The 25,709-nt window shown below is 39.7% G+C and overlaps 1 protein-coding gene and 1 pseudogene across 3 annotated transcripts in view; one reads left to right on the top strand and one right to left on the bottom strand.

The window, feature by feature from the left end:
• Window positions 1–11,511: 11,511 nt before the first annotated feature.
• Window positions 11,512–13,764, bottom strand: LOC122449238 (annotated as a pseudogene).
• Window positions 13,765–14,398: 634 nt separating this feature from the next.
• Window positions 14,399–25,709, top strand: part of FAR1 (fatty acyl-CoA reductase 1) — a 75,050-nt gene continuing 63,739 nt past the window's right edge. Inside the window, exons 1-2 of one of the 3 annotated variants that reach the window (XM_043481141.1) lie at window positions 14,499–14,629; window positions 17,175–17,272. Coding sequence is in view for 2 of the 3 variants with exons in the window: in XM_043481140.1 (XP_043337075.1) it covers window positions 14,496–14,629 (134 nt within the window). In the remaining variant the exon portion in view is untranslated. Of the gene's footprint in view, window positions 14,630–17,174; window positions 17,273–25,709 lie in introns of all 3 variants that reach the window. The other 2 variants (XM_043481140.1, XM_043481139.1) reach the window with 2 other exon arrangements.

Here is a 25,709-nt window from a genome sequence, read left to right as displayed (position 1 = left end):
CCTGGACTATAGCCTGCCAGGTTCCTCTGTCCATGGGATTCTCCAGACAAGAATACTGGAGTGGGTTGCCATTTCCTTCTCCTGGGGATCGTCCCAAGAATCTAACCCGGGTCTCCTGCATTGCAGGCAGATTCTTTACCAACTGAGCTACCAGGAAGCCCTCATAGTTCCCAGACCAGTGATCAAATCTGTGTCCCTTGCTGTGGAAGGTGGCTTCTTAACCACTGGACCACCAGGGAAGTCCCTAGAGTCAGGACTCTTTATCACTGCTCTATTCTTCTCAAGCTAACCACTGATTAATTCATGAGAAAAAACCATACAATTGGCTGCACTAATAAATATATGTTATTATATCATATTTGTTATATGATAATAAATATCATAACAGAGTGGTAAAATGGCTTTTTTTTAATGGAGAAACTAATCTGTGCACTGTTCTCCACTCTGGAGAATAAATGATTGGGGATTGAGTCAAATGTAAGTTCTATTTCCTTAAGAAGCATACATTTGTAATCACTCACAATTTTTTTACACATAGGTGTGGTTTGCTGCCTAAGGCTCTCCCAGTTCAGGTCCTTTGTTTCAACTGTTTCTATTAAAGAGGCCTCTCCCTAGAAGCTCAAGGGTGAGCTGATACTGATTTCAGAGACTTTAGGCATAATTCTCTAAAAGAACCACCCAAAGAGGAGGACAGAGGGGAGTCAGAGTCTGTGACTTACACCTTGGACCTGTTGTGGTGTTAGAATACAGAACTAGTGCTTCTCACTTCTGGGCATTGGGAGCAGCTGTATTCTGACTGAAGCACAAAGGGAGTAAATCACTAAAAAAGAAAGAAAAACGAAAAAAGACAGGAAAAAGAAAATAACCTCCAGGTCTCAGGGTTCTATTGATTTACTACCACCCTCAAAGTAAGTTCCAAATAAATGCCAACGCTATACACAAAAGATTGGCAAATGACTATCAAATCAGTTGTGGGAAGAAACTGGCTAGCAAGACAGTTACTTCTGTTCACAGTGACACTTGGAAAAAAAGACAACAAATGGTATTTAAAGAAATGTTACATTTACTGTTCTTCTTCCAATACCTGTAAGCCAGCTAACAATAGAACACTATTATCAAACAGGGTCTTTGAGGAGATGCTCAAAAACGTAGGCAAAATTTTACCTCTATCTTCTTAGAGGTTTTCAATAGGGCCTGAAAATTAAACTGACATAATACAAGACAAATGTATACACATTTGTATGTTTTACATGACACAGGGACTTGATAAGAAAACGAAGACCCCCCCCCCCCCGCCCCCCAACAAATGGCAAAACCTACAGGCTTTTACATTAGGTGAAACAAAGAAGAAATTGTGGGAAAGTACCTTGTAGCTCAGTTGGTAAAGAATCTGTCTGCAATGCAGGAGACCCTGGTTCAATTCCTGGGTCGGGAAGATCCCCTGGAGAAGGAAATAGTAACCCACACCAGGGTCAGACACGACTTAGCAACTAAACCACCAACTAAATTACGTGGGAAGGTTAAAAAAAGATAAGAATCATTTTAACAGGTCTGTTTATACAGGATTCTCTCAGCTTTGATTCCCTATTGAAGAATGTTTCTTTCTCCTGGTATAGGGAGAGTATCCTTCACACAGGAGATTTCACCTCCTTTTTTGAGGAAGAAATGGGGAGATTAGAAGTTTTTTTGGCATCTGTTATTGTTTCAAATAGCAGGTGAGCTAGTGGTAAAGAACCTGCCTGCCAATGCTGGAGACATAAGAGATGTGGATTTGATCCCTCGGTTGGGAAGATCCTCTGGAGGAGAACTTGGCAACCCACTCCAGTATTCTTGCCTGCAGAATCCCATGGACAGAGGAACCTGGCAGGCTACAGTCCATGGGGTAGCAGAGTCAGACATGACTGAAGTGACCCAGCAGCAGTAGCAGCATTCGTTCAAGTGCCTTTAGTTCAAAATAATCCTTATGTCAAAGCATATTTTGGAGTGGCATAGTCTGCCACTTTTTATTCCTCTCCTTTGAAATTCCCCCTAAAGATTCATAATCCAGAATCTGAGTTGGCAGATTATTCTGTTTATCATTGAATAAGTCTCTTAGTCTTGAGAATAGGTCAGTTCATTTGAACAGCAGTGTCTCAGTTCAGAAGGCAGTGGTACATGTGAGAGTAGTAATTCATCTAAGTCAGATCTCTATTTGATGTGAACAATCAGGCATTCAATGAGGAGCATTTTTAAATGGAAACAAAAGAAAAATAAATATTAACCGTTGGAAACCTAGTTTCTGAGTACAGAGGACAGCCAGGTGAGAAGATTTCTAGATTTAAGCTTAGAAGCATCTTTAGATGGTAGAATGAGGAGGGTAGTTTTTTGTACTTTGATGAATATCCTGGTTTGAAGTTTGAAGTCTCTGGTTATGGCACTGGGTGTTCTGGTGAATTTTCTGAGTGGCCCACACAAGACAGCAGGCATGAAGGTTTTCTTTTAATGTGTGATTTATTGTGATGATTTTTCTGAAGTTTATATTGTCATCTAGTTTTAGATTTTAGGACTTGGGGAAAAGGGAATTTTGAGTTCTTAGTGATTTCAAGTCAGAAGGGTGGGAGAAAAATTAGAAGTGATAATTTGGAGAGTGGTAGCCATATACTGGAGGAAACTAGAAGAATTAAAAATCTAGAGCAGTTTATGAGTAGGTAACAAAACCTCAAAGACAGTGAACACAGCTAGAATCTAATAGTTACAAGAATGTGTTATAGTTTTTCACTGAAATATGTTTTCTCTCTAGAGTCAACCCCATTTTTATTAAACATAGTTACAGTAAGACTATTTTCTTTTTGTAAAATAAGTTTAGTCTTATTAAACTTAGCCTGATTATTTATGTAAGTGCAGCAAGAATGACTTATCATATAGGTTTTTTTTGTCTGCTTTGATAGAACTTTTAATAAGGAATCTTAGGCTGAAACTTTAAAAGTCTTTCAAGGATAAGAAGCCAATCATGAATTCACCATCAGACTTTGCCTATGTACCCATGTGCCATAGTACCCATGGATTTAGGTGAATTCCGCTCTTCTTGAGGTATCCAATATACTTTCAAGCTGGATTTAGAAAAGGCAGAGGAACCAGAGATCAAATTGCCAACATCTGCTGGATCATCAAAAAAAGCAAGAGAATTCTAGAAAAACATCTATTTCTGCTTTATTGACTACATCAAAGCCTTTGACTATGTGGATCACCACAAACTGTGGAAAATTCTTAAAGAGATGGGAATACCAGACCACCTGACCTGCCTCTTGAGAAATCTGTGTGCAGGTTAGGAAGCAACAGTTAGAACTGGACATGGAACAACATACTGGTTCCAAATATGGAAAGGAGTATGTCAAGGCTGTATATTGTCACCCTGCTTATTTGACTTATATGCAGAGTACATCATGAGAAATGCTGGGTTGGATGAAGCACAAGCTGGAATGAAGATTGCCGGGAGAAATATCAATAACCTCAGATACACAGATGACACCACACTTATGGCAGAAAATGAAAAGGAACTGAAGAGCCTTTTGATGAAAGTGAAAAAGTTGGCTTAAAACTCAACATTCAGAAAACTAAGATCATGGCATCTGGTCCCATCACTTTATGGCAAATAGATGGGGAAACAGTGGAAACAGTGACAGACTTTATTTTTGGGGGCTCCAAAATCACTGCAGATAGTGACTGCAGCCATGAAATTAAAAGACTCTTACTCCTTGGAAGAAAAGTTATGACCAACCTGAACAGTATATTAAAAAGCAGAGACATTCCTTTGCCAACAAAGGTTCGTCTAGTCAAAGCTATAGTTTTTCCAGTAGTCATGTATGGATGTAAGAGTTGGACTATAAAGAAAGTTGAGTGCCGAAGAATTGATGCTTCTGATCTATGGTGTTTGAGAAGATTCCTTACAGTCCCTTGGACAGCAAGGAGATCCAACCAGTCCATGCTGAAGGAAATCAGTCCTGAATATTCATTGGAAGGACTGATGCTGAAACTCCAAAACTTTGATCGTTTGATGCAAAGAACTGACTCACTGGAAAAGACTCTGATGCTGGGAAAGATTGAGGGCAGGAGGAGAAGGGGAGGACAGAGGATGAGATGATTGGATGGCATCACCGATTCAATGGACATGAGTTTGAGCAGACTCTGGGAGTTGGTGATGGACAGGCAGGCCTGGCATACTGCAGTCCATGGGGTCACAAAGAGTCAGACACGTCAATAACTGTGAATGATGAAAGACTTAAAAACAGCCATGGTTAAAGATCTGGTAAGAGTTCACTATTTAAAAAATGATACTAATAAATAAATAAATAAATAAATAACGATACAATTATCAGGGACATTTGGTTATTTCTGTGACATGGAATGTTTTTTAAATAACTGGGTTTATGACTACTTACATAGATAATAAGGACACTGACAAATTTCTAGAAAATTTGGAAAATTCTTGAAATATTAGCAACATATGGCCATACAAATATAAACAAATGAAAGTTGTTTAGCATTTCTAACAATGGCTTTTATGTAATTTAACACATTAAATAAGCTAATTAATCTCGCTCTTCTCAAGGAGAGGGAACAAGTCTTTTGAGATCTTCTGAGGGGCATACAGAAAATCTAAGTTAGTTCAAGGTCAAAAAGTCTTCATTTTGAATTTGATTGGGGGAAATTTATCAAAATTGTCAAAAGGTTTAAAACACTTAAGTAGTATCATAGGTCACTGAAAAACAGATATCTAATTAAGGTGACTATTGAAAGATTTTAAAGGGAAATGCAAAAAATTACATAGGTGTTAAAAAAAAAAAAACCATCAGCTATTTTAATACCAAAGACTCAGTTTTGAAAGTAAGCAAAGACCTAATAAATACAGTGAGAGAAATAGGAAATTACTTTGATCAAACACAAAATATTTATTTCCTTGACAAACAAAAATAAAGAAAACATCCTTTTATGATCTTGTATTAAAAGCAGACCAAACATAGCATAACCTTTAAAAACTGTATTAAAAAATTTAAAAATTTTACAATAGCAGACTAATAATCTAATAAACTTTGTCATGTTAACAGAGAAAAAAATTTAACTATAGTTTGTATCCATATACTATTGCAATCATTTAAAAACATCTTATGGGTGTGTATGTACTCAGTTGTGTCCAACCCCTTGTGACCCCATGGACTAGAGCCCACCAGGCTACCCTGTCCATGGAATTTTCCAAGCAAGAATACTGGAGTGGGTTGCCATTTCATACTCCAGGATATCTTCCTGACCCAGGGATTGAGCTCAGGTCTTCTGAATTGCAGGCAGTCTCCTGCACATACTGTGAAGTGTAATAAAATGAGGTATACCAGGCACATAATTATAAACATTTATAAGTTTTAGAGATATATGCTTTTTCATATACACAATTTTTTTAATGTGGCAAAAATATGTATAGTAACAGACCTTCAAATATCTTTTTTCTCTTTGCAAAAATTAAGAAGAGTTTGTTGTTCAGTCACATCCAACTGTTTTCAACCCCATGGACTGTAGGTTGCCAGGCTCCTCTGTCCATGGGATTGTCCAGGCAAGAATACTGGAGTGGATTGCCATTCCCTTCTCCTGGAGATCTTCCTGACTCAGGAATCAAACCCAGGTTTCCTGCATTGTAGGCAGATTCTTTACCTTCAAATCCTTTACCTAAAAATTAAGAAGCCAAAAGTAAATAAACTTAGGTTTAGCAATTAATGTTTTAGTGTATTATCTCATTTAGAAATGATCTAGATATTCAATGAATATCCATCAGTTCAGTTCAGTTCAGTTGCTTAGTCACGTCCCATTGCTTCCCCGTCTATTTGCCATGTGGTGATGGGACTGGAGGCCATGATCTTAGTTTTTTGAATGTTGAGTTTTAAGCCAGCTTCTTCACTCTCCTCTTTCACTTTCATCAAGATGTTCTTTAGTTCCTCTTCATTTTCTGCCATAAAGGTGGTGTCATCTGCACATCTGAAGTTATTGATATGACAATCTTGATTACAGCTTGTGCTTCATCCAGCCCAGCATTTTACATGATGTACTCTGCATATAAGTTAAATAAGCAGGGTGACAATATACAGCCTTGACATACTCCTTTCCCAACTTGGAACCAGTCCATTGTTCCATGTCCAGTTGTAACTGTTGCTTCTGGACAAGCATACAGATTTGAATATCCATAATTTAACTTAATATAACTTTAAGGCCTTGAGCTTCAGAACAGATTTAGGAAACTATTTTTAAGTAGATCTAATATTTCATTATATATATTATATATATTCATATATATTTCATTAATAAAAAACCAAGTATAAATTATTTTTCCTGTAGATAAATCAGGCAAATATTTTTAAAAAACCACAGAAGCAAAGAACCTAAAAGTTAAAACATGACTTTCTCCAATTTTTTAAACATACTGTTGTGTTTGACATACATCAAGCAATTTATTTTCATTATACATTCTGATTTTAAAATTTTACAATCTCAAACATCTAGTTGAGATAACATAAATTTTTTTGACTAGTAAATCCAAATATTAATAGAATACATTCTGTGTTTTCATTACGTTTAATGCTGACAACTCTGGAGACACAACTGCTTTTACTAAAACCAACAAACTTAAGCTAGCTTTCATCCCAGATGCTGTGTACCCGAGAAACATTTGGGTTAGTTTCTATATTTCTGAGAGTTTTATGAATACTTAAATTTATGTAAGCATTTATGTTTTAAGCCAATTAAATAGAACCCTTTTACAAAGTAATTTTGGCAATATCATCCAGAGATAGAAAAGTATTGCATATACACATAGACATACAGAGACAGATAGGAAAAGAGATGCTACAGTTTTCATTTTAAATCTTAGCCATGCATTAGGTATAAATACAGAAAAGCAAAATTTACAAACTTAAACAAGAGTTACCTTTGTCTTATTTTTTCCTTTCAATTTGACCTTCCCATAGGTAGCAATAGGATATGTGTTTAGGGTGAGTGCTGTCTAAAAAAATTCAGATATAAAAGTCTAAGTATTCAAGAATATACCTATTTTAGGGGCTTCCCAGGTGGTTCAGAGGTAAAAACATCTGCCTGCCAACGCAGGAGATGTGGGTTTGATCCTTGGGTCAGGAAGATCCCCTGGAGGAGGAAATGGCAACCTGCTCCAGTATGGACAGAGGAGCCTGGTGAGCTACAGTCCATGGGGTCGCAAGAGTCAGACACGACATACCTATTTCAGCTATGACTCAAAACCAACAAGCCTTTTTATGGCTTAAAATTCAATAAACCTTTTATGGCTTAACCACAGACATGAGAGGCATGCCCGGAGAGTAGAAAAAATGCAGCCCTCCGAAGACCAACAAAGTTCACTCACACAGATTTAGCCTAAGAATGCAAAGAGCTTCACTGTTACAAGCAGTAAGAACAGGGTTTGTGAAACTGTTGTCTCTTGCTTCCAACAGGGATTCGAAATGCTTCCAGCATTAACTAGCGAATCTGTAGCATCCAGTGGGCAATACTAGGATAAGGGCTTCCTAGCTCTAGGAAGACAGTGAAGGTAGAACAAAGGTTTCCTAGGGGCTGGAATCTCTAATTAAGACAAAGCTGGCAAGGTTGGACAATGAGAATGCTGCTTGTCATTTTGTGTCTTGACTTCTAGCCTGTTTGGCTGATTACCTGACTCAAGCCAACACTTGTACCATCCAGTCCAACTGGTAGAGACAAGATAGATTATTTTCACTAGTCACAAAGCCAAGCACTGATGACAAGAAACAAGATGAATGGGGCATCTCCTTTTATGATTTTTCTCCTTATGACAAATACTACGAAGAAACAGAAAAACAAAACAAACAAACAAACAAAAAACAAAGATGAGCAGCCTGTGGATTATTGCCAATAGGTATTGGGAACCAAATTTACAAGACTCACAATTCAAAGAACAAATTTTCACATATATTTTTCTCCTGACAATCCACATTTAGAAAGGGAAAAGATAAGGAGAGACTTTTTATTTTTCTTGTTTTGATTGGGGTATGCAGGCAGAGATTTAAAGGACCAATGTGTAAGAACTGTTACCTTCTGCCAGTTTTTTGTCTGATGTCCCAGGATATCTGAGTGTCCCAACTGTTAAAATCCCAACCTTATCACCAAAAATTGTAGGGGAGGCAAAATTTTGCCTCTTATCTTCTTAAGGCTTTTTGGCTAGGCCTGAGAATTCAACTGTTGGAAGGGTAGGGCTGTGTTCCCTCCCTGTTGTTTGGCCTGAGGCCAAACTGTTGACCTACTCCTGGACACTCACAGGCAAGTCTGAATCAGTCTCTCACCGGCCTCCAAGGTCAAACTCCCTGAGGGTTCTCAGTCCCTTTGCCGGAACCCTAGGTTGGGAAATCAGTTGCAGGTCCCAGAACTTTCTTAACAGTGTGAGAATTTCTCCGGTATAATTTTTCTGCAGTTTGTGGGTCATCTGTTTGGCAGCTTTACGGCGGGGCTAAGGGTGACCTCCTCCAAGAGGGCTTATGTAACACGCTGGGTGTCCCAGGTCTGCTGCAGCCAGAGCCTCTGTCCCAGGGGCAGGTCACTGCTGACCCGTGCCTCCACAGCAGACACTCAAACACTCAAAGGCAAGTCTGGCTCAGTCTCTGTGGGGCCTCTAGGTCCTGACGCACACAATGTTTTGTTTGAGCCATCTGAGCATTGCTGGTGGGTATGATGTTTGATTCTAAATGCGATTTCACCCCTCCTACCGTCTTGTTGGGGCTTTTCCGTTGCCCCTGGACATGGGGTATCTTTTTTTGGTTAGCTCCAACATTCTGCTGTCGATGATTGTTCAGCAGTGAGTTGCAATTTTGGAGTTCTCACAGAAGATGAGCACGTATCCTTCTACTCTGCCATCTTGTTTCTTGGCTGTATATTGTCACCCTGCTTATTTAACTTATATGCAGAGTACATCATGTAAAATGCTGGGCTGTATGAAGTACAAGCTGGAATCATGATTGCCAGGAGAAATATCAATAACCTCAGATATGCAGATGACACCACCCTTATGGCAGAAAGCGAAGAGGAACTGAAGAGCCTCTTGATGAAAGTGAAAAATGAGAGTGAAGTAGCTGGCTTAAAACTCAACATTCAAAAAACTAAGATCATGGCACCTGGTCCCATCACTTTATGGCAAATAGATGGGGAAACAATGGAAACAGTAACAGACTTCATTTTCTTGGGCTCCAAAATCACTGCAGATGGTGACTGCAGCCATGAAATTAAAAGACACTTGCTCCTTGGAAGAAAGTCTATGACCAACCAAGACAGCATATTAAAAAGCAGAGACATTACTTTGCCAACAAAGCTCCATCTAGTCAAAGCTATGGTTTTTCCAGTAGTCATGTATGGATGTGAGAGTTGGACTATAAAGAAAGCTGAGTGCCAAAGAATTCATGCTTTTGAACTGTGGTGTTGGAGAAGACTCTTGAGAGTCCCTTGGACTGTAAGGAGATCCAACCAGTTAATCCCAAAGGAAATCAGTCCTTAATATTCTTTGGAAGGACTGATGCTGAAGCTGAAGCTCCAATACTTTGTCCACCTGACTTGAAGAACTGATTCACTGGAAAAGACTCTGATGCTGGGAAAGATTGAAGGCAGGAGAAGGGGATGACAGAGGATTAGATGGTTAGATGGCATCACCGACTCAATGGACATGAGTTTGAGCAGGCTCCAGGAGTTGGTGATGGACAGGGGAGCCTGGCATGCTGCAGTCCATGGGGTTGCAAAGAGTTGGACATGACTGAGTAAATGAACTGACTGACTAACTGATGTTAGGTAAAGTTGTCTCCAGACCAGATAAAAAACAATCATTTAATCATGTGGTTGAAAGAGTGAATTAAATGAGTTATAATTTTTAAATGTTTGAAAACAGTCTGGGGGAGAGAAAACTTACACAATGCTCAAACTGTACTTTTAAAAAAATACTATGTCGTTTATATTCATATATGAAAAAAAGGGCTATATTACTATGTTTACATACATACCAACAGTGGAAACAGAATTCAATAATGAATCACATCTAAATTTTATAAAAAAGATACAAACATTAAAAAATACTGATTGGTTATAGAAAGCAGAGTGCAATAGAAAGACATTCGGTATCATTTTCATTTCCAATAAAGAGCAGCACCCTCTGGGAAGAATCAAATCAGTGTTGGGGTCCTTTAATGGACCGGAACCTTGTGGTACGGAGTCAACGATAAGAAAGTGAAAGAGAGAAAGAGGCTGACATCCCTTGGTTTACGCAGAGGACCAATAAAGTCCTTGACACAGGACTTGCATCGCTCACGAAGGCACCAGGCGCCCTCTCAAGGGGGTCTTAGAAGCCCGGGCAGAAAAGTGAGCACGACGGGTCTCCACGCTCCAGAGAGTCAGCCAGAAAAAGAGAGAGAGAAAGAGAGAGAGAGAGAGACAGACAGACAAAAAAGACCCAGGGACCTAAGCTCTGATGGAGCAAACGTGCTTTAATGATTTTTCTATGAGTATATATAGGCTGCAGTACAAGAAACTTCTTTTGGGAATGATAGAGATCAGAAAACCAAATGTACAGCAACCGCTACCAAGGGAACAAGGGGTAATGTTAGTCACAAGGTCGGGAGACAATCCATATCTCAACAAAGGGGAAGGAGACTAAGCTGTTTTGTCCTAAGGAGAATGTTTACTAAAGGAGACTCATGCTTGCCTCACACAATGACCTCAGTCCCTGGGAGCAGCGTGCTGTTCTGCTTGAAGAGGGACAAAGGACTCATGAGAGACAGCATGTAGGAATCCTCCCGTCAAACATTCTCTGACAAAGCAGTTAGTAAGACTCCTTACACCCAAAAAAAATATGTACAAAGGAAAGCCAGTGATTGTACTGGTTTTATTACTTTTGCGAAACCATTAAAAAAAAGACCACAAAAATAGGTTGAGCACCAAAGAATTGATTCTTTTGAATTGTGGTGCTGGAGAAGACTCTTGAGAGTCCCTGTACTGCAAGGACATAAAACTAATAAATCCTAAAGGAAATCAATCCTGAATATTCATTGGAAGGACTGATGCTAAAGCTGAAGCTCCAGTACTTTGGCCACCTGATACAAAAAGCCAACACACTGGAAAAGACCTTGATGCTGGGAAAGATTGAGGGCAGGAGGAGAAGGGGACGACAGAGGATGAGATGGTTAGGCAGCATCACTGACTCAATACTCATGAACTTGAGCAAATCCTGGAAGATAGAGGGTGAAAAGAAAGTCTGGCATGCTACAGTCCATTGGGTCAGAAAGAGTTGGACACAACTTAGTAACTGAAAAATGACAAGCCATTTTTTCTTCCTAATACTCAATGCAAAGAAAGTAATATGAAGAAAAATATGCCCTCATTATTCACAATAAAAAGAGTCTGCTTCATTCTGCAGGCATGGCATATTGTTCAATACAGTACATATTGAGCACTTCATTGCTCAAGTGAATTAAAGTATCATTTTGATTCTGAGCCACTAAATAGGATCTCATGCATATTTGGTGACTGGACTAACTGCATAGGAGCTGTGATAGACTGAACCTTCTGTGATCTCACTAAATAAGAAAAAGCCCTACACAAGAAAAGATAACAATCAATCTGTTCATAAATTCTATCTATAGGCTCTTTCACCAGTGTAAGGTGGAAAAGGGGCCCTTTCTTGTTGTGGCCTAAAGACTGATGGATTGATAGTGTGTCTGAAATGATGATGGTAAGAAACTGCCAGATTAAGAAATCCACAATTTGTCTCAATTCTTCAAATAATGGAGCAATTTCCTTTTCTAGGCTGACAATTAGTACTGTATTAGCATTAGTGCTGGCTATGAAACTCACCACCTAAGGTAAAGGATTGAATTCAACCACCTGGTATGTGTTATAGTAACAGATGATACACCTTTCTTTTTTGAAAGTCTGAGTTTTCCCCCTTGGTCTTTTGTAAGGGCAAAAGTAGACAAGAAACCAGGTCTCAAAGCATGCTCTGGAGCGTTATCACTGGTCACTTTAATGATAAGCACTCCATCTCTGACACAACAGTAGCATGGAGCCTTTCAACACTTGGTAATTATACAGGAAACGTTTCAGGTCATCCACAATAACGAACCGCTTTCTCCAACAGGATTAATCTCCATGCCTGGGTTTCTGGGCTGCCTGGTTCTCTGAGCTGTCTCTTCAGGGACAGCTTCTGGGATAGGTTCCTCTAAATGCTGCCGTCACATGATTTGCCTGTTTTTTTTTTTTAATAACAGGCTTTATGTTTAAAGCAGACCAATTCTGGATGTCATAATTGTATGCAGCCAAGGTAGAGAACACCAAAAGAATTGCAGAGAATAATTGTGCTCACTAGAAATTTGACTCTTGAGAAAAGCTGCCTAAAACTCTTTCTATGCTGTGCTCGGTTTATACCATGAAAGCGCATTTCTGATGTATTCTAGATAGTTGTAATGGGTTGTTTACTGCAGCTACAAAATTGTGTTCCCTTTCGTTTAATCAAAGAAGTTACTTTTAAGTAGTTCACACTTTGTTATGAAATCTATAAAAATGAAGCATGGTGGTAATAACTTTTAACCCCATGAGTTGCATGAGAGACATAGGCAAGATTCTGTGCTACTCATTGTGGGGAATACAAAGATGAATAAGGACAAAGCAAAATGACCTGATTTTGTTTTGGAGGAGGCAAATGTGGCACTGTAGAAAGATTATGGAATTTTGCATCAAATAGGCCTAGATTTCAACCCCACTTCTGCCACCTAATACATATGTGATTTTGGGCAGATTACTTGTCTCATTGAGCCCCAATTTTCTCTTCCACAAAATTCAGATGAATAAATGAATAGTTGCATAGAGTTGCAAAGATGGAGTGAAGAACCTCAAAAGAACTGTTTAATGAAACTTTGACAGAACAATATATGAGTTAGAAAATGTTATCAATACATACCATAAGAAAAGTATTTCCTTACAGCAGGAAGATGTACTATTTGAATAAAAAAATTAAAGCTTGATCTTGTCTTCTGTTTTTAAAGAAGTTATGACAGTCTGAGGGAATGCATAAACTTCATCAGTAACATATGTGTTTTTCGTGTCTATTCCTATGTATATTCTCAGCAATATATAGTAACCTTAGGCTGTAAACTACTATAATACATTTCTGACTTGGTGTAATTTACTTTTATTTACCGAACTATACAGTTTCCTGGGTTTATAACTTAGGTAGGCCATAAAGTAGGCAGCTCAGTAAACTTATGTAGGTTTCAATTAGGTGCAGCACCCTGGGTGCTTTTGTTCTACTGAGTGTCAGGCAATGAAACAGCCTGTAAATCTTCTGAAACATCTTAGCCCACCCTTAAAGCACCAATCTGTGAGTTTTAGTCACCGTGCCAGGAACTTCACTCGTTTTAAATTCTCACAATCCTTTTTTTTTCCTTCCTATAGTTTCTACTTTTTGAATTATAGCTAAATCCCAGTGGATTGTTTATACCGTGGGCGTCCCATGAAGCCTAAGGTTATAGTAATATTATGACAAGAGTTTTTCTCACAATCCTTTTATCATTAAAAAAATTGAGATATTTATATATAAAGTGCGTTGGGTGCACTACATCTTAATTGTACGACTCGGAGAATTTTTACCGAGGCATACACCACCTCAGTAACTACCACCTGGAACAAGAGGCAAACGCTCCCAGCTACCCTGAAGGTGCCCTGGGCCCCTTCCATTTCCCCTCACCTCCGTGAGGTAAACATTACTCTAATTTTTCTCACCATGGATAAGTTTTATATGAAATTATTCTGGAAGAAGTGTTAAGTAAATATCTGGCCCAGAGTCCCGCGGGGCTGGACTAGACGTACGCTAGGTTCCCTCTCTCTAGAGCACCTCGCGGAGGCTCCAGGGGACCACAGAGCGGCAGCTCGGCTCTCACCGACCAGAACCAGCCCCGCCAAGACGAGCACCGGGCCTCACGTAGACAGTGCGGGAGCACGCCACAATGGCTACCCGCCGTCCCTCGGACCCGCTTCGCCGCATCTTCCCCGCCTTTCCAACCGGCGCCGCTTCCAGGCGACGGGCAGCCCGGGCGTGGCCGTGGGCGAGACCCGCTGGAACGCTAGCGGCCAGCGGGGGCGCTCCTGAGCTGGGGATGTGGGGGGCGCGCCCATTGGCTGAACTTGCCCCGCGGGCAGGCCGGCTGCAGAGCCCACCTCCCGGCCCCCTCTCCGCTCTCCCATTGGCCCTTCGCGTTCCACACGCGTCCACTCCCTTCCCCCTCCCGCCCGGATGGAAACGGGGTTGAGGGGGTGGGAGGCCAGAACCCGGAGGAGGGTGAGCGGTCCTCTGGTAAGGGGCGCGGGAGAGCCAATCAGGACAAGACTTGGAGAAAAGGCGCCGCGCCAGCCAGTCACATTCCGAGGTCCGGGTCGGGACCGGCTGACGCGAGTACTGGCCACAGCCAATGGGCTTGCCACTACCCATCCGCTCTTCAGCAGCCGGTCGGGGCGGTGGAAGAGCGGGTGAGGAGAGCGCTACGGCGACGGCGGCCTCACTGGACGGCCGGGAGGAAAGCGAGGCCAGAGCCTTTGCGACTAGGTGAGAGGCGGGAACCCCGGGCAGGAGAGGCGGGCTGCGGGCCCCTCCTCTCCTGGCCCGGGCCGCGGCTCTGGGAGCTGTGGAGACAGGCCCGGTTGAGGCGGGGGCAGTACGCGCCGCCCCGCCCCAACCCCCACCCCCTGCTGCCCGGAGCCGGGGGTGCAAGCTTCTGCCGGAGGGTCTCCGCGCGGCTTGGCGGGGCCACCGCCCTCTGGAGGGCCAGGACCCAGAGCGGAGCCGTAGGGAGGGGCCTGGTTTGCAGACGGGGAGCCTGGGGGCGCCGCCTGGGGCGGGGAAGCTGCGTAGAGGTGGCGAAGGTGGGGCAGGATAGTTAACGCAGGAGCAGGTTTGTGCGCTCGAGGGTGGCAGTGAAAGGAGGCCTGTGATGGAAGGATTCTGGATCTGGGGACCAAGAAAGTGATGGGAATAGGGTGATGCTCAGAAAAGGGAGTCCTCGGAGAAGGTGTGGAGCCAGGGCGCGTGTTTGGCCTCTCGGAAATCGGCATTGACAGAGAGTGGGAGGAAATCAACTGGGAGTGACGGGAAGAGGCTTGGGACACGCGGGTCCAGAGTACGAGGCACTTCCTAAAGCCGGAAGGTGACTGAGAGGCGAAGGTTTTAGGTGAGGTGTGGGTGCACGCTGTTTGACTAGAAGGCGTCAGGAGGCCAGTTAGGAGAAAGTATACAGGGAGCAAAGGAGATAGGTTTATGTGTGGTAGCTGAAGGGTGTAGGTTTATGTGTGGTAGCTGAAGGGTGTAGGTTTATGTGTGGTAGCTGAAGGGTGTGGATCTTTTATGAGTAAGTCAGCAAACGGACCAAACTGTCCGTTTGGTCAGGTAGGAGACAAAAAGCCAGGGCAATAGGTTCATTCACTACTCACTTCAGTTCAGTTCAGTCTTTCGTCTTTCACAGTTATTGACGTGTCAGACTCTTTGCGACCCCAAGAACTGCAGCACGCCAGGCTTTCCTGTTCGTCACCAACTCCCGGAGCTTACTCAGACTCATGTCCATTGAGTCGGTAATGCCATCCAACCATCTCATCCTCTGACATCCCCTACTCCTCCCGCCTTCAGTTTTTCCCAGCATCAAGGTCTTTTCCAATGAGTCAGTTCTTCACATCAGGTGGCCAGAGTATTGGAGTTTCAGCTTCAGCATCAGTCCTTTTAGGATTGACTGGTTGGATCTCCTAGCAGTCCAAGGGACTCTCGAGTCTTCTCCAACACCACAGTTCAAAAGCATGAATTCTTTGGCGCTCAGCTTTCTTTATAGTCCAACTCTCACATCCATACATGACTACTGGAAAAACCATAGCTTTGACTAGACGGAGCTTTGTTGGCAAAGTAATGTCTCTGCTTTTTAATATGCTGTCTAGGTTGGTCATAGCTTTTCTTCCAAGGGGCAAGTGTCTTTTAATTACATGGCCACAGTCACCATCTGCAGTGATTTTGGAGCCCAAGAAAATAAAGTCTCTCACTGTTTCCATTGTTTTCCCATCTATTTGTCATCCATGGCCAAATGCTCAGACCTGTTAACTCTCACTTCTGAGGGTGATTGCCCTCCTCTCCAACCCCTGTGACAGTTCATCTCATTGTTTTGCCTCAGCAGGAGCTCATCCTCCCAGAAGCAATGGCACAATTATTGTTTCCTTTTGATTGGATGACAGTGAGGTATCATTTAGTCCAACGTGTAGGTTTAAAGATAACATGAGAGGATACTTAAGAAATTCTGCCCTGCAGGGGAATTTCTCAACTGTCTGTGTAATGTAAAAGCAATATAAGGTCTCTTATAGTAACACAATAAGAATGAACACAGGTAGTCCTGTTGCTGTATAAGAGTCAAACATTTTGATACAGAATTCGATTGTGTATCGTGCATGTTGGGAAATTGTTCAGCCTTGGGAGAGTTTTGTAGTTAGATAGGTTCAAAGTTCCTTTCAGTTAGAGGAAAGATTAACTTGGTATCATTGTTACTTTCTTACTGTTTAAAGCTTTCGAATTTTTATTTGGGGGTGTGGGAAGAGAAAAGTTAGAAAATGAAATGGTCCATTAATGCATTTCAATTGAATTTAAGCAGGAGAAGGTGATTCCCACTAAGGTGTAATTTCTGCTTGAGGGTAGGGCAAAAGGATTATGAAGAATTAAATACTTCTTTACCAACATAGGGCTTCCCTTCCCTTCAGCTGGTAAAGAATTGGCCTGCAATGTGGGAGACCTGGGTTCAATCCCTGGGTTGGGAAGATCCCCTGGAGAGGGGAAAGACCTACCCACTCCAGTATTCTGGCCTGGAGAATTCCATGAACTGTATGTGTATAATTCATGGGGTTACAAAGAGTCAGAACCAACTCAGCGACTTTCACTCACTCACTTACCAACATAAAATAATATAATATTAAGGACAAAAACCAAAGAGGGCATTTGTTGTATGTTTCTTTATTAACCACATACCAAAGCATTGTAGGTAATGGACCATTCTTTAGGATGTAGGAATACTTTTGTGGAAGTAATTTCTTGGTAATGTTATTTACTGATCACATTTTACTCTTAGTATAACAGAATACCTAAGTGCTGAGGTGCTGAGGCGACTGGGAGCAGAGGAGTAATCTCAGTGGTGTGGAGTTAATCAGGGAAAGTTTCCTGAAAGAGGTGAGTGTCGAGCCATCTTTTGAACTAGGAGTTGGGGTGTGGGTTTTTGCAAGACAGGATGATATTCCAGTAGTATGGACATGTTATAAGCAACTGTGGGCAAGAGTGACAAATTAAAAATGGTTTTAAGGAGTTAGATTTGATTGAAGATTTAAGGGTGTGGAAATCAACTAAGTCTTGTTATAGCCTAATTGATAAATGATGGTTTTGTATGGTGGCTACATAGAGAGAGAACTTCAAATACTTAATGATGGCTTGGAGATGGTAATAAAGAAATGAGTACAAGAATTTTTTTTGATAGTTATGGTAAGAAGGATATGGTGAAAATAAGTTGGATTGTTCACAGTTAGATTTAGTGTTCAAGCATATATAGTAATAAATATTTTTGATTCTTGTGCTAGATTATGTTAATATTAATAGCAAAATTTATTGGGTACTACTGTGTGCCAGAAGCTATTTTGAACTTTCCAAGCCTCATCTTCCTTTGATTATCTCTACTTTATAGATGAGAGAGTTAAGGTTCAGAGAGATTTAATTTAACCAGGGTCATACAGCTAGTAAGTGGCAGGTCAGGGTTGGCAAACGCAATAAGTGAATGTGAATTGGACACCTGCTTTGTGCCAGGCATTGTGTTAAGTGCTGGTGATTCAAAGTTGGCAAGCAAATTCAAGGTCAGGCCTGAACCATTTTTAGAGATTGTCAGGAGTTAACAGAAGAGAGCTAGTGAAGAAATAGAAAAAGATTAGTTGGAGAGACTTTTGTTGACACTGAGAAATACACCGTTTAGGGAAACTTAGGATAGAGTTCTACTAAAGAGGAAGTTACCAGTAGCAAAATATGTAGCTGAGAGACTCAGAAGAACAAAGATTGAGAAGAAACCATTGAGTTAAGTAAGGAAAAAACTAGTGTGAATTTAATCTCAAGAAAGCCAAAATAAAGACATTGAAATACAGGCTGGTAGTTAATTGTGTTTAGTGGCAAGTGCTCTATACAAATTTAAAGTTTGGTATGATCACAATTATGGTCAAATTCATAGGAAAGATGTTGGTATGTCCCTTTGTAATATTTTAATTATTGGCTGGTAAGGTGATGGATAATTTAAAAATGCTGGTGCTCTTTGTATTTCTCCAAGTTTATAAAAACAAGCATTGTTATTTTTATAATTAGTGGGGGGAAACTGTTCAACTAATATGAACTAATAGTGAGGGAATATGTGGGTGGCCTAGTCTATGTTTGGGATAGGAAGGAAAATAGTATTGTTTCAGTGTCTACTGCATATGTGCCACTTTGATGGGCACAGTTCCTTCTTGAAAATGAATTATTATTGGAAACAACCTGAAACTGTACATTTGCCTAATCTGAAGGATCCGGTTACTAAAGCACTCTGAATCATACATAGATATATGGTCTTGGCTTTTCTGAATATTGTGTAATGAATGAACTTAAGGTTAAAAAAACCAGACCTTACAAATCACACACTGAGTCATTTTATCTATCTTTTTGGCCTTCCCTAAACCTACATGTAGCCCTTCCTTGCTCCCACTTGTGGATTTATAGTTCGTCTCTTCAGTGTGTTTGTAATGGGCTTAGAGTATCAGTTCAGTATAGCTACATGAAAGTGCTGAGTTTACATATAACAAATTTAACCTAAACACTTAGAATTTATCATGTTTTCTGTTCCCAATTTGAAGAAGAAATGAGATACATTTCAAGAAAATTATCTTTTCTTAAATAATCATTCCAAAGCAAATTAGAAATATTTGTCCTAGTATAGATGTATTCCAACCTTGTAAGTCAAGAATGGGATGTAGTTTTTAGTTTAATTTCATTTGGCGCATAGGAATTGTAGGAGGAAACTGTTTAATCTAGCCACTGTACTATGCTCCTTAAATAAATTATTAATATTACATTTGATTCTCATGCAGTTCTCTAAGGTGGATATTTCATTTTATGAAGAGAATGAGATTCGGAGAATTTGTAACTTTCCAAATGCCAGAGAGCCAGGTGGCAGGGCTCAGATTCAAATTTTGCTCTTCCTGGTCCCACAGCTCATGCATCTGAAATATATGGCTAGAAGGACTTGTTTATTAGTACATATGACTGAAAAGAATACCACATAGCTTTAGGTATTTAGTAACTTTTCCTTACCTTTGAAGATGGGACTCTTGCTCTGTGTGTTTGTGCCTTGTGACATAGGGTTTTAAATAACAGTGATTTTTGTGTCTCAGAGGGTACATTATATTTTATTGCTTTAGAGGTATATGGTTTCACATTTTAGTATTTTTTGAAATGAAGTTTTTACAGTGTCTATATTTCTTTAAAAATGTTTGTGAAATGGATACTATGTCTTAAAGTCAGATGTGTCTCAGAATTAAGGAAGTGTGGTATGTGCATGTAGTCTTCGTGTATAACTGTTTCAGCAGTTTCTTTGCATTTTCTTCCGTCTTCCACCTTTACTTAGTCTATTACTTTTTTTTTAGTATGGTATAATACAGAATTGAAGTGTATACTAATAATAAAATAGTCATTCTCTTCAGGTAGTGAGTATTATAGTGTAGAAGAAAAAATTTTGATACAGAAAATTTACATTGCACTGTGAATCAGCAGATCTGAATTTTAATGTTGGTTTTGTTAGCAACTTGATGTGTAACTTGAGGCAAGTCACTTCCTCTCTCTGACCTTGAGGTTCCTCATCTGTAGAGCGGAATGAGGAGGGGAACTTATAGACCTGTCTAACTTGAAGAAACTGTATGCCTTTTTTCTTATTAAAAAATGTGAAAGCCTTAAAGCCCTTTCTTAAACAACTGTATTTGTTGCTTTTTACTTTTTTTTCTCTCTTCATCTACTGTCTTCCTTCCCTGCCCATTTTTTCCCTGGATACTTGAGGATATTTTCAGATTCTTGTTTCATTAGAGAGTATGAATTACTTTTTATATCTTCTTCAAGACAGACTATCTGAGAAAGTGGGTAAACAGTAAGTAGTTAAATGAGTGAATGAATATGTTTTATCTGGGTTAATAAAAGAATCGTTTAAATAAAACATCATCAAAGAGTTGTTGAGGTTTCATTGAGAAGTAATACTGCTCCCTTTCACATGAAGAATGAAATAAATATGTTTATAAAAGTAAGTATTTGCTCTCTACTGGGCAGATGTACAAAGAAGAAAGTTCCTAAATCTGTTTTTAAAAAGCTCTCTGTTCTAAGAGGCAAGACAGACTTCTTTAAACTTTATATTATGGAAAATTGCAAGCAGAGTTTAAAGAAGTCTGCCTTGCGTGATAGAACAGAGAGCTTCTTTTTTTTTTTAATTATTTAATTGGAGGCTAATTACTTTACAATATTGTGGTGGTTTTTGCCATGCATTGACATGAATCAGCCACAGGTGTACAGGTTTCCCCCCATCCTGAACCCCCTCCTACCTCTTTCCCCACTCTATCCCTCTGGGTTGTCCCAGAGCACTGGCTTTGAGTGCCCTGTTTCATGCATCAAACTTGTGCTGCTCATCTGTTTTACATATGATAATATACATGTTTTAGTGCCATTCTCTCATATCGTCCCATCCTTGCCTTCTCCCACATAGTCCCAAAGTCTGTTCTTTACATCTGTGTCTCTTTTGCTGTCTTGCATATAATGTCATCATTACTGTCTTTCTAAATTCCATATATGTTTGTTAATACACTGCATTGGTGTTTCTCTTTCTGACTTACTTCACTTGTGTAATAGGCTTCAGTTTCATTCACCTCATTAGAACTGACTCAAATGCATTCTTTTTTTTTTATAGCTGAGTAATATTCCATTGTATATACATACCACAACTTCCTTATTCATTTGTCTGCCAATGGACAGATAGGTTGCTTCCATGTTCTAGCTATTGTAATCAGTGCTACAGTGAACACTGGGGTACATATGTCTCTTTCAGTTCTGGTTTCCTCCGTGTGTATGCCCTGCAGTGGGATTGCTGAGTCGTATGGCAGTTCTGTTTCTAGTTTCTTAAGGAATCTCCACACTGTTCTCCATAGTGGCTGTACTAGTTTGCATTCCCACCAACAGTGTAAGAGGGTTCCCTTTTCTCCACACCCTCTCCAGCATTTATTGTTTGTAGACTTTTTGATGGCAGCCATTCTGACCAGCGTGAGATGGTACCTCATTGAGGTTTTGATTTGCATTTCTCTGATAATGAGTGATGTTGAGCATCTTTTCATGTGTTTGTTAACCATCTGTATGTCTTCTTTGGAGAAATGTCTGTTTATTTCTTTGGCCCATGTTTTGATTGGGTCATTTATTTTTCTGTTATTGAGCTGCATGAGCTACTTGTATATTTTGGTTTGCTACTATTTTCTCCCATTCTGAAGGCTGCCTTTTCACCTTGCTTATAGTTTCCTTCGTTGTGCAAAAGCTTTGAAGTTTAATTAGGTCCCATTTGTTTATTTTTGTTTTTATTTCCATTACTCTGGGGCGTGGGTCATAGAGGATCTTGCTGTGATTTATGTCAGAGAGTGTTCTGCCTATGTTTTCCTCTAAGAGTTTTATAGTTTCTGGTCTCACATTTAAATCTTTAATCCATTCTGAGTTGGTAAATCATCTGTCTGCAATGCAGGAGACCCGGGTTCGATTCCTGTGTCAGGAAGATCCCCTGGAGAACGAAATGGCAACCCACTCCAGTATTCTTGCCTGGAGAATCCCATGGACAGAAGAGCCTGGTGGGCACAGTCCGTGGGATTGCAAGAGTCGGACATGACTTAGCGACTAAACCACCACCACCACAATGTTGTTAGAAAGTTTTGTTCTTTTACAGGTGGTTGATCAGTTTTCCCAGCACCACTTTAAGTTAAAGAGATTTTCTTTTCTCTGTTGTATTTTTTTTGCCTCCTTTGTCAAAGATAAGGTGTCCATAGGTACATGAATTTATCTCTGGGCTTTTTGCTTTTTTCCATTGATCTGTCTTTGTGCCTGTACCATACTGTCTTGATGACTGTAGCTTTGTAGTATAGTCTGAAGTCAGGCAGGTTGATTCCTCCAGTTCCATTCTTCTTTCTCAAGCTTGCTTTGGCCATTCGAGGTTTTTTGTGCTTCCATACAAATTCTGAAATTATTTGTTCTAGTAGAACAGAGAGCTTCTTAAAGACAGATTCAAGAGCTTTCTTCTTTGTATACATTTTATACATGCATATCACCAGCTTTAACAATTTTCAGCTTGTGGTCAATCCTTTTTATCTGTATCCTCACTCACTCCCCTTGCCCCCCTCACCTTTTAAATTTTGAAGCAAGTCCTAGACGTTTTTACCAGTTGTTAACCGTACAGCTTGATAAGTGAAACAGTAGACATGCTAATCTAACTGAAGTGGAAATTTCTTTGTGTAAATATATTTGAGACTTGTATGTTATAGTGTTTTGAGCAAGAGAAATTAGATATAATTTACTATGTGACAGGGATAAGTAGTTGGAGAGACTTGACTATATATATATATAGTCATATATATATAGACATATATAAAACAGAATATAGTAACATCAGGTCATGTGCCTGGACTAGAGACTCTAAATGGGAAATGACATTGGTGAGGTGTGTGATATGTGTGTATGTAAATGTTAACCATTTGACAGTTTTAAGATTACTTTGAAATATCTCCTGTAGGTCATTCTTGTCTTTTATGGAATTTTTGCCAAAAAATGTTGGCATGGCAGTCATTTGAGAACTCCTTCTTGAATGTAAGGAATTCATACCACTGTATCTTACTATTTTGGAGTATTGACCTAAAAACTTTGAACTGTTAGCTGCAAATTAACGTTTTAAAATATCTCCCATAATGCAGAGTTTTAGTCAAAGGTCATAAACCCCTTTGAGCATCTCCTCATAGCTTTGTGCTATCTCTTCTCCTCAGAAAAAATACACATATGCACAGTTTTTCATACAGTTTCAGGGGGCTGATAAGCCTTTTAAAATACATTCAGATATCTTTGCATGTTTGTATGATAGAGATTCTGGTTTGTTAATTCATTCTTTAATGTTTAGGCAGAAAGCATATTGGTAAAATTCAACTTAAATTTATTTCAATGTGCTCCTGACCTTTTACAAACAAGTGTTTTTCATTATTGAGTGAAATTATAAATTTCATTATGCAAATGCTTAATTTTTTAAAAGACCCATTCTTAATTGGATTCTTGGGGAAGAACAAGCTGTAGCCAATTTAATGAATATATAGGAATGATTTTACCAAAGATTTTGGAATAAGTGTGTGGAACTTTATATAGTGGCTGCTGTCCATCCTGAATTAACATGAGATAGAATATGACTTAAGAATGAATACATAAATACTGCTTTTTCAGAGGTAAAGGAAAGAACTTTGACTTTTGTTGCCCTTAAATAGTTCAGGTCTGTGGAGGAAATGATCTGTTAAAGTATTTTGAGGTTCACATTTGTGTTAAAAAAAAGTCTTAGATATGATACACGGGCTTAGAAACATGTATTGGTCTGACAAGGGATTAATTTTCAGTAGAGCCCTGAGATCATAAGTATTTATTGTGCATCTAGTGTGACGGATGGTTCTAAATACATTTCTGAGAAGTATAGGGTTTTAAAAACTTGTGAATTGTAGCTAATAGTATTGGGTTGGCAAAAAAGTTCATTCCAGTTTTTCTGTACCACCTTACGGGAAAATCTGAGTGAACTTTTTGGCTAACTCAATATAATCATAATTATGGGTATTAGCGTGAGCAGAATCCTTAGGAGATAGGAACAGATCAGTTAGCTGCTAAATGGGACGTTTGACTCTGCAGAGCGGGACATTTGACTCTGCAGAGCAGAACATAGATTGTTTGAAGATCAGTGAATATTGGTTGTATGGCTTTAAAGTGATAACCCTTGTGACCCATTTGAGTTAATAATTTTCTGAGTATCTAATGTATTAACTGGGAAATAGCATCTTCTAATACATGGTAATATCTAGACTTTGAGAAGTAGAAGAGGATTTATCCATCACTGGTTTAACCTTCTCTTCAGTAAATTCTGTGGATGATCAGAGCAGTTAATTGACTTGCCCAAGGTCAGGTGCAGTGTTGCTCTTATTATCTTGACTCTCTTCATTATGGATCTCAGTTTCTGGAGAAGGAAATATCTTAATACTAGAGTTTTTAGCATTGTGACTTTGATTCTCAATTGATAAATTGACCAAGAATTCTCTGAATTTTTAAACTCTAATATTTTTACTTTGCTGTATATGTTCTAATCCCATCTTTAGCACAATAACCTGTGGTCACAAGGCTTAATAGGGTAGGGTTCTTAGAAGCACTAAGTCACTTTCAGAGCTAGAAAAAGATAAAGAGTCCACAAAATCATCAAACACTTCCCTCCTTTTTTCTGTATCTTTCTGTGCTTGACAGCATTTTGTTGCAAGCTGTACATATGAACCTGGCAAAGTTCTTTTTTTGTTGTTGCAAAATTGGAAGATAGTTGCTTTGCAGTGTTGTGTTGGTTTCTGCCATACAGCAACGTTAATCAGCCATAATGATACATATATCCCCTCCCTCTTGAACCCCAACCCCCGTCAGCCCACAACTTCCCTCACCCCACTCCCCAGTCATCAGAAAGCAGAACCTGGAAAGTTTTAAAGATAGACCAGGAAAAGAGTTTTGAGAAGAGACTTTGTTGTGGGATTAAGTTGTTTTAAGACCTTCCCGGAAGCTTCCTACCCAAAACTTGAGACTGGAGGGATCATTGACATTCAAGATGAGAGAAGTTATTATTACTTCCACAAAGGGCCCTAATTCCAAGTCCTTATGCCATATTTGGTTGGTGTGGACATGGTGACCAGGGAGAAGACCCGCCCGTACATTAGTGGCCCCATAGCTAAGGTGAGGCCTTTTAGAACAGTGACCGCCCAGCTCTTTTAATCCCAGCCCTTTAGCTGGGTCATTCTGTAGCTCAGTAATTCCTTCTTTTTAGTGGAGTAATAGCAACTAAATTGTCAAGGTATACGCATTTTGGGGGAGAGGAACTGTCTTCAGCAGTTAAGAATATGGATGGTTCCTAATTGAATGACAAAAAATGTATTTATCTTAAAGTTTAGACTAGCTAGAAAACGGTAGGTCTCAAATTCTGGTGATGGAATTGTGTAACACATTTCACAGGTTTATTAAAACAACTAAAATAATGAAGTTCAACTAATGGTAATTTTTTATTAGGAATAAGAATAATTAAAATTAAAAACCATGACCAGCTAAAGACAACACAGTTTTACTAACGATGTTTGATTGTTCCTCTTGAAAATTACATAATTCCATGTTTTGAGTGTGTGTATTTGGTGCTTTGCTGCATCGTGAGTTGCAGCACCCAGAATTAGTAATTGTATAGAAACTGAAGTCTTTGGTACATTCTAATAGCATACTCACTTTTGCAACTCTTAATAACTGGCTTTATGGTTTATTCAGAGTAGTCTTG

Source organism: Cervus canadensis, chromosome 11 (assembly GCF_019320065.1).
Source record: "Cervus canadensis isolate Bull #8, Minnesota chromosome 11, ASM1932006v1, whole genome shotgun sequence".
In the NCBI taxonomy this organism is placed as follows: Eukaryota; Metazoa; Chordata; class Mammalia; order Artiodactyla; family Cervidae; genus Cervus; species Cervus canadensis.
This window is presented reverse-complemented; position numbering and strand designations above follow the sequence as displayed.